This window comes from Wyeomyia smithii, chromosome 1 (genome assembly GCF_029784165.1).
Source record: "Wyeomyia smithii strain HCP4-BCI-WySm-NY-G18 chromosome 1, ASM2978416v1, whole genome shotgun sequence".
Lineage (NCBI taxonomy): Eukaryota > Metazoa > Arthropoda > Insecta > Diptera > Culicidae > Wyeomyia > Wyeomyia smithii.
This window is the reverse complement of record NC_073694.1, coordinates 24,387,187-24,405,278: the sequence shown is the minus strand read 5'-3', so window position 1 is coordinate 24,405,278 and position 18,092 is coordinate 24,387,187. Positions and strand designations below refer to the sequence as shown.

Here is an 18,092-nt window from a genome sequence, read left to right as displayed (position 1 = left end):
TTCATTCAAATCAAAAATGGTCGATATTCGACAATAGGTCATTTGGCGCGATCTTGCTCCAATTACAATTCCCTGTAGAAAATAAATATTCCTGAGATCGGTTTTATTATATGAAGGACTTATTTTGTCAAGAGGAAGGAGTCTTATCGAAACCACGTTCCTTTTATCAACACCGGAAATTTGTACTTTTCAAACGTCGATTATCCAACATAAATTATTTTTTATATGTATTCAAAATCTTTAGAAGTGATTTTTCCCATCGCTGCTTTGATGGTTATTTTTTCTTTGTAGAGCAATCGAGAGCCTCTGACAAAGTTTTTGGTAATTTCCAATCGACTATTTTATTTTTTGGCTTCTTATATAACTAAGTTTGAAAGGTAGCTTTTAAAGGTAGCGTTCTGAAGTTATTTGGAATCTCGAAAAATAGACCTACTTTTTTGGCCATGTCTAGTCTCGCTTACTTTTTCGTTTATTTCCAAGCTTAATTTGACATTATTTTATATTGTCCTTTAATGGAGTCATTTGACAATTATGAACTCAATATGAGATTTTTATGCCTTTTCTGAGCAAAACATTGATTTATTTACTTAAAGTGACAAAGTGCATTTTGGGATAATTTTTCAACTTTTCAGGAAAAAATAATTCAGGACTAGATATCCCGGTTTCGTCCATTTTTATTTATTTAAATGATTTCAAACACTCTAAATTGATATCACCTGCATCCACAGATTTAACTTCCGATTTGTTTATAATCTGCAAATGCATAACCAATCGGACATTGGGAACGTTTGATTGGTTTTATCGGAATGAGGCGATCTTTGCCTCTCAGCTTGATTTCCAGAAAAAGAAGTGTTCAACTTGAATTTCAAAGTGGCGTATGGAGTCAATTTTTGGCCTCTGCCCATCAGTCTGATACCGAAAATACTCATATTGAGTGTTGTTCGGTCATTTCTGTTTTTTTTCAGAAACCGGGAGTCATCATCCTAAAATTTAAAATGATGTCTAAGATGGATTTTTAGTATCCGTGCATCATCATGATTACGGATGATTAACTGGTCTCGGCAATTTTTGGCTGGTTTCCAGAATTCGGTAGTCGTTATCTTGGATTTCGAAAAAGCATGTGAAGTTAATTTCTGGCCTCTGAGCGTTATTCTGGTTTCGGAAATGAACTTTGTGGGTTGTAATCGGTTTTTTTGGGATGTTCTCCAGATAACTGTAAGCTACCATCTTAGATTTTAAAATAGTATATGAGGTTGAAGTTTGGTGTCTATGCATCATCACGATTACGGAAATACGCTCGGCTGTTTTCTAGAAAGTGGAAGTCGCCATCCTAAAATTAAAAATAGTATCCGGGGCCCATTTTTTGGTTCTAAGCATCATCCTGATTCCGACAATATCCGTTTTGCGTGGTAATTGATACTTTTGGGTTGTTTTCCATAAACCGGAAGTCGCTGTCTTAAATTTCAATATGGTGTCTGAGGTCGATATTTGGTTTCTATTTTCAATTTTATTTCAATTCGGGAATAGCCATATTGTGTAGTATTTGGGCGCTTTAAGCTGTTTTCAAGAAACCGGAGGTCGCCATTTTGGAATTCAATATTGTGTCATATTTGGTGGTATTTGGTCCGAAGCAGCAAGGGGTGTCAAACCATAACAGAAACAGTTTTCACCCCCGAAATCTCCTCCCTTTGTGAAGAGAGAGGGGTGTTGAACCATCATGAAAAATTTGCCCCTTAAAGTCTTCCCACGCCTTATTTTGTTCCATTTGCTTGATTAGTTCTTCAGTTGTGCATAAATCTGTTTTTTTTTCTTGCACGGGAACCCTCCCTGTCAGAAGAAGGAGGGGTGCCAAACCACCATGAAATTAATAAAATTTAATAAAATAATGTGCAATAAAATTTGTGTTTCATTTGTATGGGGGCCCCTTCTTTCCAGAAAAGGGAGGGGTCTCAAACTATCATGAGAACCTTCCCCGACCCCAAAAACCTATATATACTTTTTTCAGTAGTTTGCAAGTCTATATGAATCAGACAGACAGACAGACAGATCTCCATTTTTATATGTATAGATTTTCTTCTCTTGGCCTTTGACAAGCGTTTAAAGCGACTTAAAGATAAAGTTATTTGTGGGTTTAGCCTCCTTTAAATTTTGGGACTTTCGAGAACGATTTGAAGCAAGCCTAATATGAGATTTAACACGGTTCTCATTGGCTTCCCGAAATAATTCAATTCGATGTTTGTTGGGGATGCTGAACTCTGTTCAAACAGAATCACTCGTCACTCGATTCTTAGTTCAGTTTGGGATCATGTTTCTTTTTTTGGCGTTTTTTTTTTCTCTCAATATGACATTTTTTTAAATGATCCAATCATTTCTGAACGTTTTTCTAAACTCAGTATGTGATGCATAATCTGTTTTGGGCTTAATTTTAGGCCTTTTCTAGCTTTTCCATATTTTAGCCTTTTCTAGCTTCTCCATATTTTATCAACAGTCGGTTATATCACTACTCGCCAAATTCACGCTCGATTTTCTCACGGTTTTTTATCGTTTTTATCACGCTTTGAAACAATCAGTCAAGAGTAATGTACTTCCTGTTGTAGAAATTGTATTTGAAACATAGTTTTCACTTGTGCCTTGTGTGAAGTTTCATATGTATAGTATTATGAACTCAATTTTTGGATCAATTGTCTGGATAGGTCAACCAAGTGTCATATATCCATATATGTGTCATGATTTTGAGAACAATGAATCATGAAAGAGGTATTTCATTGAAATTGGAGCAAAAATTAAATTAAAAGCTAATAATAGGCCTACAGTTTGGAGCTCATAAAACGTCGATTCAAAAATTATAAAATCTAGCGGTTCTAAAATTTTACATAAACTAGCATTAGACTCTCATAGCTATGCTGAAGAATGGGCAGTAAAAATGCTATGGAGAAAAATATTATGAACTATTTTTTTGTTTATTCGTTTGTATCTTGAACTTATATTTCATTGAACTATGAAAGTCAAAATATCATAGTTAATTCAAACACAAACAATAAAAATTTGTCATTTCGCTAAGTTCACGGTTTCAACAAATTCACGGTGTTATTTTTTTTACCCGTGATAACATCGAATGAATTCACTTTTTCGGTATTTTTTACTCTTCTGAGCTTGGTTTATCTGATGGACGTTATGGAAAAGAATAGAAAACTCGACGAACGTATTGCTAGGAGTTCGGAACTGTAAAAATTTGCTTATCCATCAAGGATCAGAAGGTCAACTTGACCATGTTGAAGACAAACGGAAAGCTAAAGAAGCCTGGGGGAGCAAGGCTACTGGAATAAACATGGAAGATAAAGATGTCATTCACCCTGAAAAGTCAACTCTAGATCAACATATTGTGTATATTGGTAATTGTGTCTTTCAACCTGAAAAGTCAACTGTACACGGTAAGAGTCGAAAACCCATTAATGGGTATAGTTGTACCCATTTTTTTCTGTCATATGCGGCTGTCAAAAGAATGGGTAAATTTAAAAATGTGATGGGTGAAAAAATACTTCAAGCATCGTTTTAGTTTGCTCTGTCGATTTGTTCGCACGCGTTACTTCTACGATCTGTTTTGTTTATTATTTGTCAACAATTGCCATGGAAGGACTTTAAAAGAGATTCGATACTGCGTCGTTTAAGAAGTTGCAAGGTAAACAGTATGTTATTTCAAGTATTGAATTTTACAATGTGAGATTTTTTTTATATTAGGTCTAGAATGTTCACTATCCGTCTGGTATTGGCTTTGTTGCAGAGAATAGCGATTCTGACAATTGATGATAGCAGATAAAATACTCCTGTTTTCGTAAATAAGATTCGTTTATTTATTCGTTTTATTTTCAAATAAAGCCCCGATATGTTGGCTACTGTCAAACGTGTAGAGTTTCGATAGGGCTGCCATCCCCTTGGTTTTTATTTATAATGCGTGACTGACAGTCATGATTGCTATGTTTTGATCAGAGGGGATTCACTGCTGTCAAATCTCGCTGAACATGTGGAAAGGGCCCAAGTGCCATATGTAAACAAGCCACAATTTCACGCTTTTCAATGAATACAAGCTTAATCTAGTCGTACAAATAAGATTGTTTGATTAAGAGTAAATTCTTTTATCAATAAATCTTATTGGTTAGAGCAGATTTCGCTTGTATTGATAAAAAAAACCGAGAAAATTTGGCTTGTTTACATATGGCACATGGGCCCTTTTCACATGTTTGGCGAGAAATTTCATATATGTCTGTGTTATCGCAGATCAACTCTGGTCCATGACGTTTGTTGGTCCATGACGTTTGTTGGTCCATGATGTTTGTAACTATGAACAATAATGGGGGAAAAATGTGAATAGCTAAACAACATTCATGAAAGTTTTCCGCGGTTTCTCGAGTTTTGATGAAAAACATTCCAATTCTATAATATTTCACATCGATCAATTTCATGACCAAAAGGAACAAAAACCAAAACAAACACCATGTTGCCGAATATGTTGGTTACACGATTTTTGACAGATCGATCCCCCCTGGTTTTGATATCATGTTTGAGTTTCATCAACAGAGATACGGTGCGATTAGATAAGACATCTGTTTATGACAGACTACTAACTGCAGTTGCAATCAGATACCAAATTTTAATTCTAAACTTTAGCACAAGCCGAACTGGTTTTTACCACAAACAGCGGGTGTCAAAACGTGTCGATTCTGTTTGGAGAAGGTCTCCACCGGTCGATCGGTAAATAGAGCGGTTTTTGCGGTCGACTGCCGACTGCGCCGGGCGGAGCTTGACAGGTGCGCTCGATGATGCGCAGCAGAATAGACGATTAGTTCCGTTTGTGGTTGTAAACTTGCTGAAACTGATATCCACCCAAGCGAACGAGCCAGCAACCAGTGGGATGCGGTTAAATGATGGGTTTAGTGCCTGAATAGAGTATCATTAGTATGACCCCGTTTTTGGACAAGAGTTGCGAAAATGAAGAACCCGCAGAGTGGTATATATTTTTTTAGCGGATACACATAACACTCAATTGAAATTTAATTACCACTTCATTCGTTTATCATATCATTCCATATGGAAAATAATTTGATTACCACGAGAAAAGCGCAACACCGAAGTGCTCTCGAAAGTTTGAATAATTGAATCTCACAGCGGCATCTTGAACAGCAGCACTTGAATCGGTCCCGTAACCACACTGACCTGGTGGTCCACCTGGTGCATGGTGATGATGATGCCCCACCAGGGTGTATGTCAGGCCATGTGTGTTGGCTGTTGGGGGAAAAATCGATACCGTCTGCAGAGGTCGAATCACATTTGCAACTTTGCCCCACTTGTTGGATTTTTTTTTCTCTCATTGAGTTCACAATTACCTGGAATCTTCCAAGGTTCAATGACCTCATCCACAAAGTAATCACACGCATCCAGAGCTCGTTCGGCCCCGGATTTCGGTACGTCACGAAACTTCCAAGACATTTCGATCTCCTCTCGATTACAGGAATCCACGTACAACACCCATTTTTTCGTGGCCCCGTGACTCAGCAACGGTAGTCCATGGTTACACCACGGTTTTCACAGGAAACAAAAAAAAAACTTTTTCTTTCAACTCCAAAAAGAAAATCGAACTTAAAGTCTCACACTGCACTTCCGTAGCCGTCACCGAATCCGAACAGACTGGTTGACTGATAGAGGCTTCGCGAAAAGAGCAGCAAAAACTGTGCGAAGGAAAAATCGATAACCATCATCAGCACCGACGACGATGATGGCGTCATCATCGTTCTTCTTGCTCCACCCCCTTGCTCCACTGTAAACCAGAAGCCGAACGACCGCGTGCGCTCGACTCGAACAAAACCCGAAGGGTCACGTGCAACCGTCGGATCAAAACAAACAGCGCGCATGTAAACAAGTTCTCGCTTTTTTCTCGCCCACAATCGCATTGTGCTCGTGTTTCTTTTCTTCTGGTTCAGCAGTCTTTTTTGCTGTGATTCTGTTTAGAACAAAGTGCAGAACGAATGAAAGCAGACACCCACCTGCGGCCTGCTTTAGCAGGCTGATGCAGTCCTCATGTCCGCTGCGTTCCGCCAAATCCAGCGCCGTCAGTCCATTTCGATCTTTGGCGGTGAAGGATGCACCAGCGTCCAGCAGCACCTGGACGTTCGTCACGTGTCCATGTTCCGCACTCAGATGGAGAGCAGTCTGAAAATAAACAAATTTTCACCTAACCGATAATAGATAAGAAACTCATGCCTCACCTTATTATCACCTCGCGGTCCACTAGTGGCATCGATCTTCGCACCAGCATTGATCAGCATAGGCAAACAGCGCGAGTCGGCGGTGATGGCCGCCGCATGAACCGGAGCACGACCCCACGAGTCCAGACAGTCGATCAGGTGGGCTTCCTCCTGGAGTAGATCCTCCAGCAGCTCGGCATTGTCCCAGAGTGCGGCCTTGAAGAGACAAAGATTTCGATTAATGGCCAGGTCGAGTATACGCAGTCGACGGATCTGACGCCGGAGGAGCATCGTCGACGGTTGTCAGGGTACTGATTTGCATTGAAGTCATCAGCGGATTACAGCGGTGGGTGCCAAATGGGATTATGTTCGGCCGTTGCCGGCCGGTTAGTACGAAATGTAATGTGACACCGAAAGGAATAATCCTCGGCTATCGACCCTTAGTCCCTCTGGAATATCCAGAGAGTTAGAAGGCTTCCAAAACTCATAAAATTGAATGTTGTATTGCAAAACATGGCTAACAAATTGCCTAACCGGTGGCATGCGCGAACAACAAGGGTGCAGATTGTGTACTCGACTCGTAGATACAATCAGCGGCGAATGCATAAACAAATGGTTAAGCTAGGCTGGTTTAATTGAAGTTAGTTACTCTATGTACGATAGGTACACAATTACTAGTAGCGTGCGAGGTAACAATAAAATTTCAACACTTCAATCAACACCGGTATGCCTTACCCCTAACAATCGAATTGAAAGGTTGTTTTTACGATTCAAGAGTGACGCGAGGTCGACGTTCTTCCAGTGGACTTGACGGTTTGTTATTTGTAGGTATTTTTTCTATCAAACCTCCTAGCAACAACAATGCTTGACATTCGAACAAATCATATCTCGTTTTTGTTTTCTAAATTTCATTGAATTAGGCTAAGAGTGTATTTAATCATAGCGGGCATTTGTTGCTTGAATGAAAACGTCTGCGAAACATGCACATTCGAAATCGATCCTGTACGCCCGCATTGAAAATCCCGAACTAACTTTTCGTAAGTTGACTGAGCTGTTTAAACTAAAATCATTAACTAAAAATCAAGAAACGCTCGAGTAACATTACGAGACTATACTGAGACAACACAATTGCGTCGTTATTAAAGAAGTATTTTGTGACTGAGGGGCTAGCAGTTCCCTCTCAGAATTCAATGAAACCTTATAGTGGGTTCTTATCCTAAGCATACTAAAAAAATTTCTCTAGCATTTGGGCTGAAGTGTTTTTTTATAAATCGATATATTTGAATAATGTTGAGATAGACTTAAAAAGTTTAGGAGCCGTTTACAAAATTTTTTTTAGATTGTTTAGACTGCAATAATGCTCGATTTTCTTTTTTGTGTATTTTACATACGCCTTTTTTGTATGATTTTCCTGTTGTTCGATAAGAATCTAAAAAGTTTTAAAAAGACCTTATTTTCAACCACAACCATGCAAAGGCGCTCTGATACTCAAACTTAACAATCTTTTCCTGAGCGTCTTGTTTTTTTGGTAAGATAGAGCAAACATTTTTTTCTGATTTTTTGTTGAAGGAGAAATTTATGTGCTTTTTCGAAATTGATATAGTAGAATATCATATAAATTATACGTTTGGACTACAAATTCAGAATAAGTATGAGCATGTTTGAACGCCTGCAATCAGTCATGACGATATCAGTGCCGACTGTAATCTAATACAAATCAAGTAATTGTATATAGGAATATAATGATGTGATACTCGCTTTGAGGGAAGCCGAGGAGGGAAGCAAATCTTAATAAATAATATATTTCGGCAAACTCTCTTCATAACATAACATAACATAAGTTATCCGTTTCGTTTCGCAGCTGTCGTTTGAACTAAAATGAACTCGAATAGGTACCCATTGAAAACAAACGAAAACTATCAAGCGTGTGAATTTTTGTACAAGATGATCCAATTATGCGCTGTCAGCGTAACCGTTCATTACGTGACAAAAAGTGATTTGTAGCGACGCAACCTCAATTTCACTTAAATTACAAAAATTATATCTTGGGTCAAAGAAAAAATGACGCTCGAGTTAACAGTAATGCGAACGCAATAAAACATAGCTCGAATATTTCTCTTTAACAAGAAAATATACTAGTACATTTTGAGCATTAAATTTGGAAAAAATCATGCATTCAAAGTCTAAAAAATAGATTAATTTCATATAAGCAGGGGGAACAATATATTATTCCAAATCAGTCGATAAAATACCTAAACAATTTTTTTACAATTTTATGGTCAATACTAGTTAAACGTTCCCGACGATGCTCGTGATCAAAGGTTTCAAAGATAGATTTTTTTTTATATTTCATTGCTGCATTAGCTCAACTCACTTCAAAAATATAATTCACATCTTATACTTCCAACATCACTTTAAGTACTTCAATATTCTTAGAACGCACAAAACGGAAATACTCATATTGGATTGTTTTTTTTTTTTTATTTTGGGCTGATTTACAGAAACTGGAAGTCACCATTTTGGATTTCAAAATGACGTATGGAGTTCCACTTTCGAAAGTATTGAAATTGTTGGGCAGATATCACTTTAGAAGTCATAAATTCGCATGTTTCACGTAGTTTTGTGAATAATATCTCAAATTTAGTAATCAGATACTTGTTATTTTTCTTCAAATGTCTTTTCTGAACGTCGACAAACATTTTAATGAAAAAAAAAATACATGTCATCACTATAAAATGACGCATGGAGTTCCACTTTCGGAAGTATTGAAATTGTTGGCCAAATATCACTATTTTCCTGAAACCGGAAGTCGCCATTTTTGACGTAGGACTACGTCTAACCGCACTATATCGAGATACATTCTGAGGAAACTAAAAACCAAGATGTAACGTCGGAATGAAAGATTTCAAACGGTAATACTGATGTAACCACATGATGGATCACAATAATCAATATGTCGTTGGATTGATAAAATGATGGACAATTTTGTGATTCTTCATATATCATTGTTACTTAATTGTTAAACAGTGAAAATTGATGAAAAGTTTCAAGGTCGTATTTTTACGAACAATGTACCAATCACATGCGAGCACTCCTGGCACAGACTTCATGAGTGGACACCAACTGCTTGCTATGACAACCTCTATTCAGTGGCAAAAAAAAATTGGACAGAACCTCCCCGTCCCAACAGGTCAACTGATATTTGCTTCTATGAACCTAGACTATTTTGATGTCTTGAAAGTAAAGCTCTTTCGGAAAGTTCATACACAGGCAACAGTACTGCCATGTATGAGAAGACGGTCGCTCGTCGTCAGTGCAGTAGCACTCGATTGCCATTTGTGTGCAGTCAAGCCAAGTGGAAACAATGTAGCTGCTGTCGACGTACAGTGGTGCGTGTTCGCACACTACGCTGTGCGACCGGGGATAAAATAATTCTGTACGCAACAGTATATCACGATATTGGATGTTGCATCCAATATGTGATTACAACTGAACGGATTTTGACCTTGATCGAACGACGACGGTTGCCAAAGCATGTGATACAATAATTGGCATATCATTGTATATTGTACGATGAACATAAATTAGTAAAAAGTTCAGTTGAAATCCACTTCTTCTAGCTTAGTTTCGCAGCTTTCAACCAATCACGAGCTCGCTTTATATAGCTGCAACAGATGTTTTGTCATCGTTTTAAAGTGCTTATTGTGTTACTACCCCTGAACAGATTTCAAACACCGATGTCTTAATCGACAGGTAGAATATTGCGAAAGATTGTTATATAATAATTAAAATATCTCTTCAACAAAAGTTGTGTTAACATTCTACTAATCAGAAGCTTGCTACCCCGTTGCTCGTTTCCTTTTGGTTGTCGTGACGAGTAGATGGCATTTGAACTGCAACCGTAGTGATTTTCTTATACATGTTTAATGATAAAAACTTCTTTCAAATTCCTAAAATTAGAAGTTGCATTGGGTTGCTGTCTTTTTGAATTCTACACTCTGTTTTTCTCAGATTTATTTAAATGACCAACTATAGTCTATTTGCAAGACAACAGAAAACCAATATGCTTCGTAAAGATTTTTAAACAGATAGTTCAGATAGCTCGTTTAAGCTGTACTGATGGTTTTATTTTTCCAGTTAATTAAATTTAATTCAATATGACAATCCTAGTTGCATTACGCGGTTGTGGTATAGAGAAAACCCAAATTATATGCATCTTGACGTTAGGTTTCAAACATTCATATTCGTATTTTTCAATTACAAAAATATTACATCAGCATCTGCAAGAAAATATTACTAAACATATAAAGACAACCTGTCGCACAACACAACATATAAACACAACCGTGTAAAGATACTAAACATATGAACACAACCTGTCATTGCCAGACTTGTAATTGAACAACATTATGCAAACATCAGTTGGAGAGGTTAATGTTGTTTATCAAACCGAGCTAGGTTTATTCTTGAAGGAAACAGCCGGATGACTTTTAAATATGGCATTTTGTTGTTTGTTTTTTCATTGGTATCATAAAACTGATTAATTTTTTTCTGGTTCTGCCTAATGAATAAATGTTTCAATTGGCCAAAAATGAAAAAAATGACTGTGACATGTTACATCCTCATAAATTCCAATGTCAATTTCAAAATTTTTGTGAATATAGATTTTCTACTAAAAACTGCAACTCTTTATCGTCACTTTTCCAACGAACTTGTAAATACAGGATTTTTTTATGTGACTTCTTTGCTAAGCAGTTGCATGAAACTGACAATGATACTGCTTTGAAATCGGTGAGTGAGCTATCTTTTACAGGCGCAATTGAAGATGAAAGTAAGTTTGCTTTCTACTAAATCGTTCTTAATTAAGACCTATACAAAAAATTGCCTTTTCGCGTGTTGAAGAAATTTGACTGCATTAGGATGAAAGGTATTCATTAATGTTAAAAACAGTGTTTATTTCTTCTTAAATAGATGTCTGCAAACAAATAATCTAAATTATTTTTAAAAATAAACGCTTTTCTTTTTATGACTTTCTGGTGGCATATGACCTTAACAATATGTGGCCACCAATGAACTAGCTTTAGGATTGTAAGTTGTTAGAGGTGTCGTTTGATGGATTAAGGCTCAATAATCTGAAAGTATTCGGAACGCAACGTCCGCATGAAGCCTTCAACGACCTAGACAATTGATATGACCCTTCCGAGTAATTAGAGGTATAGCACGGCATTGCTTTGATCATGTCTATTTTGGTTTCGATTTCGGCAACATAATGGACAAAATGCCTTTCTCTTGGTGGTTGTTGAGTTTGAATTGTTTAAAACCAAAACAAGAAAACTATAAATTATGATTAAACATAACCGCTCGTTTTTGGCTTTTGTGTGCCGTGTCGAGAGTGAAACGTGGTCAAATCGAACAAAGTCTAAATTCTCTAAATAAAATATAAAACTATCGTAGTCCTACGTCAAACATGCGGTCGTATCTTGGATACCACCCTCGTACTATTTAATCCACAAAACTTCGTAGAAAATAAGAAAATAAAAGATTTTTAATGCTTAAGCTGCCTCTTAATCGATATTCAAACCAATGAATCGTAACCTTTCCTCCAGCTAAATGTCCCAAGAGTTCTAGTTTGGATTTACGTAGAAAAAGTAGAAAAGTAAGGTTAAGAGCTGAATGACCTTCTGGTTAAAAGCTCTCTAATAAAAATCAAATTCAAAAGTGCAAAAGTAAATCGAATGCCGTAATATGTAACTATTCACAAAACTACGGAAACATCAGAAATGTAAAATGTTTATGCTCGAGACATGGATTATTCTGCAAAAAAAATTGTAGATTTTGAAAGAGCAACGAACATTTTATTGAAAAAAAAAAACACAAATCATTGAATTTTGATTCAGAGGTGAATTGCGCATAAAAAGTCAAAATTTCGCATGTATACGTATAAATGAAAAAAAAAAAAGTATTTTCAGGTGATTTCTGTATTCTGTATGCTGTATGTGGTCCTCGTGGCTCTGTGGTTAGCGAAGTCGATTGGCTCCCACACGGTTGTGATATCGGGTTCGATCCCCGATCAGGTCGAGAATCTTTTCGAACTGGCATTTTTTTCGACTCAGCTCTGGGGCACGGTGTATCGTTGTACTTTTCCTACAACATGCAAAATGTGCTAAAAACTATCGATAAGCTATTAGAAGGCTAGCTTGCAATATTGTTGTGTTGTATACAGAAAATCATTTTCAAACATACATTTTATTTTTCCTCAAATGTTTTTCCAAGTTTTAGTAATCAGATACTAATTATTTTTCCCCAAATGTCTTTCCTGAACGTTAACAAACATTTCAATGAAAAAAGAATCACATGTCATTGCTTTGAAATTAGATTTAGAGGCAAATTCAGCATAAAAAGTCATAATTTTGCTTGTTTTAAGTAGTTTTGTAAATAAAATCTCAAGTTTTAGTAATCAGATACTTTTGATTTTTCCCCAAATGTCTTTCCTGAACATTAACAAACATTTTCGAGTAAAAAACCCACATGTCACCGCTTATTTTTTTGATTTAGAACAATTTAAAATGATGGTGGTGACTGTACACTAGGCTGTCCCAAAAAAAATCGATGTTGAAAAAGTCAAGGTGCTCAGCCACAAATTGAAAGATAATGTTATTTATAGCATTTTTGTAGAACATTTCGACTTTCTAAAAGGTCGTTTTCAGGTTGCCCAAACGTGATTTATGAAAAAATGACTTTTTCAAGCTACAAAACCACTCTTTTGAACTTTTTTCAAATCTGTTCGATTCCTACATTTTTCCATATATTTTTTTATTTTTGTCGGGTTGTTTTTGAATATTTTGCATGGTTTGGTTCAGAATCGCATTCAATTATTTGACTCACAGAGCAAACTGAACATCACAAAAAAGTTAATTTTCTCTATAATTTTCAGATAAAACCCTTCAAAACACATATAAAATTTTTTTTTGATCAAGAACTGAAATTTTGACTGCAAAGCGGAATTCAAGACGAAAATTTACATGAAAAAAAATCCTTGATATCTTATCGGGGGGTTGAGATATCGGCGTTTTTACATGTGATGGAAAACTATGCATTTTGTCAAAAATGCCACTAAAGCTCAATATCTCCATTGCACAATGTTTTATTTTGCCGTTTGTGCGTATAATTTCCTAAATAGTGATTCAAATGTTGATTACAGCTATCAGGTATGTTCGGAGAAGTTTCAGGATATTCTAAAATGCATCTTTTAATATAGAAAGAAGGGTGATCAATCCACCAATAAGTGAGATAAAAAATTTACTTTTAATCAGAATGAGATAGACGCAAGGTGTCTTCGACAAAGTTTAAGGGTATCTGAAAACAAAAAACTTTACCGAAGACATCATGTTTCTATTTCTTACATATTACGAGCAACACTGAGTTTTTTATTAGAAGGCACGAAAAATCATAATTTTCGTTTTAACTTTTTTCGCAATTTTTACTAATTTACTAAGTTATCAGCCATCTAAAAGTGCATCTGTTTTCTGAACATTGTTTTTTTTATCTCCCAAAATAAAACATTTATTTACATATTTGTTAAAATGCATAGTTTTCCATCACATAGAAAAATGCCAATATCTTAGCTCCTCGATAAGATATCAAGTATCTTCTTTCATGTAAATTTTCGTCGTAAATCCCGATTTGCAATGAAAATTTCAGTTCTTGCTCAAAATTTTTTTTATTTGTGTTTTGAAGGGTTTTACCTAAAAATTTTTAGAAAAATTAATTTTTTTGTGATGTTTAATGGGTTCTGGGAGTCAAAAAACTGAATACAATGCTGAACCAAACCAGGCAAAATATACAAAAACAATACTACAAAAATAAAAAAAATGTACGAAAAAATATAGGAATCGAACAGAATTGAAAAAAGTGCAAAAAAGTGGGTTTGTAGCTTAAAAAAGTATTTTTTTCATAAATCACGTTTGGGCAACCTGAAAACGACATTTAAGAAAGTCGAAATGTTTTACAAAAATGCTATAAATAACATTATCTTTCAATTTAGGGCTGAGCACCTTGACTTTTTCAACATCGATTTTTTTTTGGGAGACCCTACTGTACACTAGGGTGGGGCTTATTTTCAAAAATGTTTGCGGAACCTGTTTTCCCAGGCAAAAAGACCTCCTTAGGGTTCAATAAGCAATATATGAAAAATTGGTGAAATTTCGTTAAGGTCTAGAGGTGGCGCAAAGGGCCTAAAGGTCAAGTTCGAAACGGAAGCAATTTTTAAACAAATCATATGCCTATATAGGGTAAATGACCCAATAGTGGAGGAGCTGAGCACGAGTTATGCATGTTTAGCCATGTTTTGGCTAAGAAAAACGAATCTAGCTGGTCCGTTTCACTATTTTCTGTTGAAATTGGTTCTATTTGATAATTTTGCACCTTAAAATTAACTTTGAACCCGCTTTGAGGGTTTAAATTAACTAAAATAAGTTGCACGCTTTTGTTCCAATAGTTGCGGTAGAGTTCCTATAGTTGTGAATGGGTGTTCCTGTAGTTGCGGTATATAAAACATTCGTGTTTGCTTGGTTAAATGAAGGTATTTGCCTCGCTTGAAGTGGTTTTTGATTGTTTTACTATTTATCATATTGTTTTTAATAGGTTGATAAGTCGGTTTGTAAGTAAATACAAAAATGCACGAAGTTAACTAAGAGACAGATTTTGCGCCAATTCGGTCAGATGTTGGCAAAATTCAGTGGGGGTATGTAGGTTTTATTAAAATAAAACAAAATTTGCATACTAGACTAACATTTAAAAAGGGCTGAAATTGGCTGAAGAGAAAGACCAATGGCGTTCATTTTGAAATATTCAGAAGAATTTGTTTTTTTCACAAATGGTGACACTGGAACACTGGAAGTTAGAGTCTATTATCTCTGCTTCGTACCATGTTCGCACTTACATTTTTGACGTTAGTGTTTACTAAAAGAGCGACTTAAGCTGTGAAAGGCTCGTTAAAAGAATTACAATTACAAAAGCAGTGGGTAAGCATCGATTAAGAGGTCATAAATGCATAATGCAGCATTTTAGGAGTGAGAGCGATAGCTTTTGTGGCCGATCATGTAAAGTATCGGTAAACACACGGTGGCAGGGGAAGGTGGGGTTCAAAAATTGAATAGTAATAAGTTACATCATTTAGGTATGTCCCCTAGTACCTGCTTGTCCCTAATATACACAAGTAGTCCCACATACATATGTTCTGATAAACGTAAATCAGAATTGCGAAACATACCGCAACTATAAGAGCATAGTGTATCCTGTGATCCAATAGTGGAGGAAGTAATTTATAAATAATATGATCATCTATTAACGAACTTCACCTGTGCAACAGTTTCCATGATAAACTGTTATCTGGGAAAATAGTTCTATGAGTAATAATCGTACTAAAACCACACACATATCTTAAAACAATCGTGGACAAAATAAGAAAATGGGTAGTGAGTGGTGCCTTCCGGGTAAGTTTCTGAAAAATACAGTATTCTTCAGTAATTTGGATATTTTCAGTATATATTGTTGTAGTAACATATGTACTTATGTTTAATCTATTATTTCTTCAACATGTAGCATAAGCAATTCGGTTCTAATTAGTTTGAACGATGAATTTAAAAGCGATGCCGCAACTATTGATGCTACCACAACTATTGGATCATCTACCCTAAGTAAACACGTGATTGTGGGCGTGGGCGTAAATTTTGTCCGTTTTGCGTTTAACCTAACCGTTTTTGAGATATTTGCGATTTCAGTTTACACGCGTGCAATCCCGTGTATGCGATGTTTGCTGTGGTGAAGCAAACATAAAATAGAATTTTCATAGGGAACGCAATAAGTATTTCCGAGTCTTGTGCTTTTGAAAATTCGAAGTGGTGACTCGAAGTCGGCCATTTTTGGATTCAATGACGTTTCACCTTGAGCACATCGGTGTAGAATCTGCAGAATTTTTGGTTGGTGGTCAGTTCCCACTAGTGCGTGAAGTGTTGTGCTTTTTTTTTATCAGCATCGTTTCTTAAAAAACAGCATTAGGTTGAGTGCCAGAAATACGGTTAGAAAAGTCGCTAACAATTTCTGGAAGAAAACGTGCATTCCTCTTCAACAAGAGAAAAAATGTATTGGCAAAATTGAAAAGTTGTATGTACAATAAAGAAGTCTTGCCAAAAATAGATCCCGGAATAATCAAAGCCATATAAACAAGTTTACCTCGAATCTTGGTTGAATTTTTGATATGGCTGGAAAGGATGCTATCTCCAAAATGCGAATTGCCGCGAATCGTAGCAAGAGCGACGTTGTACAAGGTGCTGTAGAGGAGGATATTCGTTTTCTCGAAGATCAAAGAAAATTGCGTGAGGCTGTTCTTAGTGATCAGTTAAGAAATGTGCAAAAAATACGCGAGGAGGTGAATGATAAGAACAAACGTAAATGCCGTTCGGTAAATAAAAGTGAAGGGTTTCATACCGTACATGGTAAGTAAAATTTTATGGCAGCTTGTTTCCATGTTCACAATAATGTTTTTCCAAGACATACAATCGACAGCTACTGCTTTTGATTGTGATGATAACGATTCGGCAGAACAAGAAGACGCGAAGAGGTCTATAAATTTGAGGGGAAGGAAAAACATCGTTTCAGCGGAGTTAGCTTAAGCGTTAGATGTATCTAAAGTTAGCAACAGGGATGCCACTTTAGTTCTCGCTGCTGCTGCCAAGGCCTTTGGAACATCCATTCAGGATTCAAATATTAACGTTACCTCAATTAGACGAAAGCGAAATGAAGCTCGCATCAACATGACAGCAAAAATAATTGAAACATTGGATCCTGATGACGTATTGACAGTTCATTGGGACGGCAAAATAGTTACTTCCTTGAATGGTCATGATAAAGTTGATCGTCAAGCTATAGTAGTTACTGGCATCAATACTAATCAGCTGCTTGGGGTAGTGGTGGGAATTATCGCCCAAAACGGACATCGATATTTTCGGGGTTTTTATCGTTATTATCGATAATTTGGAAGCTACGTTTGCGGTAAAAAAAAAATTTCAGATGGTGATGAAAAAAAAAACTCTGACAGATAATTGAGTTGGATAAATTTCCCATGGAAGGTCATCATGTTAGCTTCCTCGCAAAAAAATATAACGTCCTTGCGTGCGGCCTTCAGGCAGTTAACTGGAACATTCGCCATGGCGGACCAAAACATGCGTGTAGCCATGTTTTTAAGCTCTTTCTTCGTTTTTTTTTTATTAATTCCTCCACCGTTTTCGCGACAATGTTGTTGGAATAGATCTTGCACTTCAAGTTTGCCCAGAAATTTTCAATGGGAAGCAGGTGGGGAACATTGGGCGGATTCGCCGACTTCGGTACCACATCGATATTCAGCCGCTCCATCCCCTCCAACGATCGCTTCGAGTAGTGGGCCGACGTCAAATTTGGCCTGTACACCTTATGGTATTTCTGGATGAACGACGCAACTTCTGTCAGGCACTTCGTACTATAAATTTCCCCGTTCACGGCCAGCCCGTAGCGAAAGAAAAGCAACTTTGACATTCCTTTCTCGCTGATTGTCAGCCACAGCCGCACCTTCTTCCTTCGTGGGGGAGGTAAAATACGAAGAGCCCTGCTAGTCGTTGCCATCCAGGGTGAGATAGGTCTAGTCGTCCATCACCACTGCCACGTCGCGATTCGCCGGGAAAATCGAATTGACCATCTTATTCAACCGCTGTCGCTGCGTCATTGCCTGCAGCTCCGAGACCAGTGGACGGGACTGCCGCTTCCTGTATGTATGTCCATGTTCTCCAGATACTTTTTCACTGTTTTAGAGCATGCATC

The 18,092-nt window shown here is 36.8% G+C and overlaps 1 protein-coding gene across 5 annotated transcripts in view; it reads right to left on the bottom strand.

Annotated features, from left to right (window-relative positions):
* Positions 1 to 18,092, bottom strand: part of LOC129717908 (leucine-rich repeat serine/threonine-protein kinase 1) — a 45,438-nt gene that overhangs the window by 24,500 nt on the left and 2,846 nt on the right. For 2 of the 5 annotated variants that reach the window (XM_055668186.1, XM_055668187.1), the window contains exons 2-3: positions 6,261 to 6,455; positions 6,039 to 6,204 (exon numbers count right to left, since the gene is read on the bottom strand). In XM_055668186.1, coding sequence (XP_055524161.1) covers positions 6,039 to 6,204; positions 6,261 to 6,455 — 361 coding nt within the window. Of the gene's footprint in view, positions 1 to 5,381; positions 5,705 to 6,038; positions 6,205 to 6,260; positions 6,531 to 18,092 lie in introns of those variants that run through there. The other 3 variants (XM_055668188.1, XM_055668189.1, XM_055668185.1) reach the window with 2 other exon arrangements.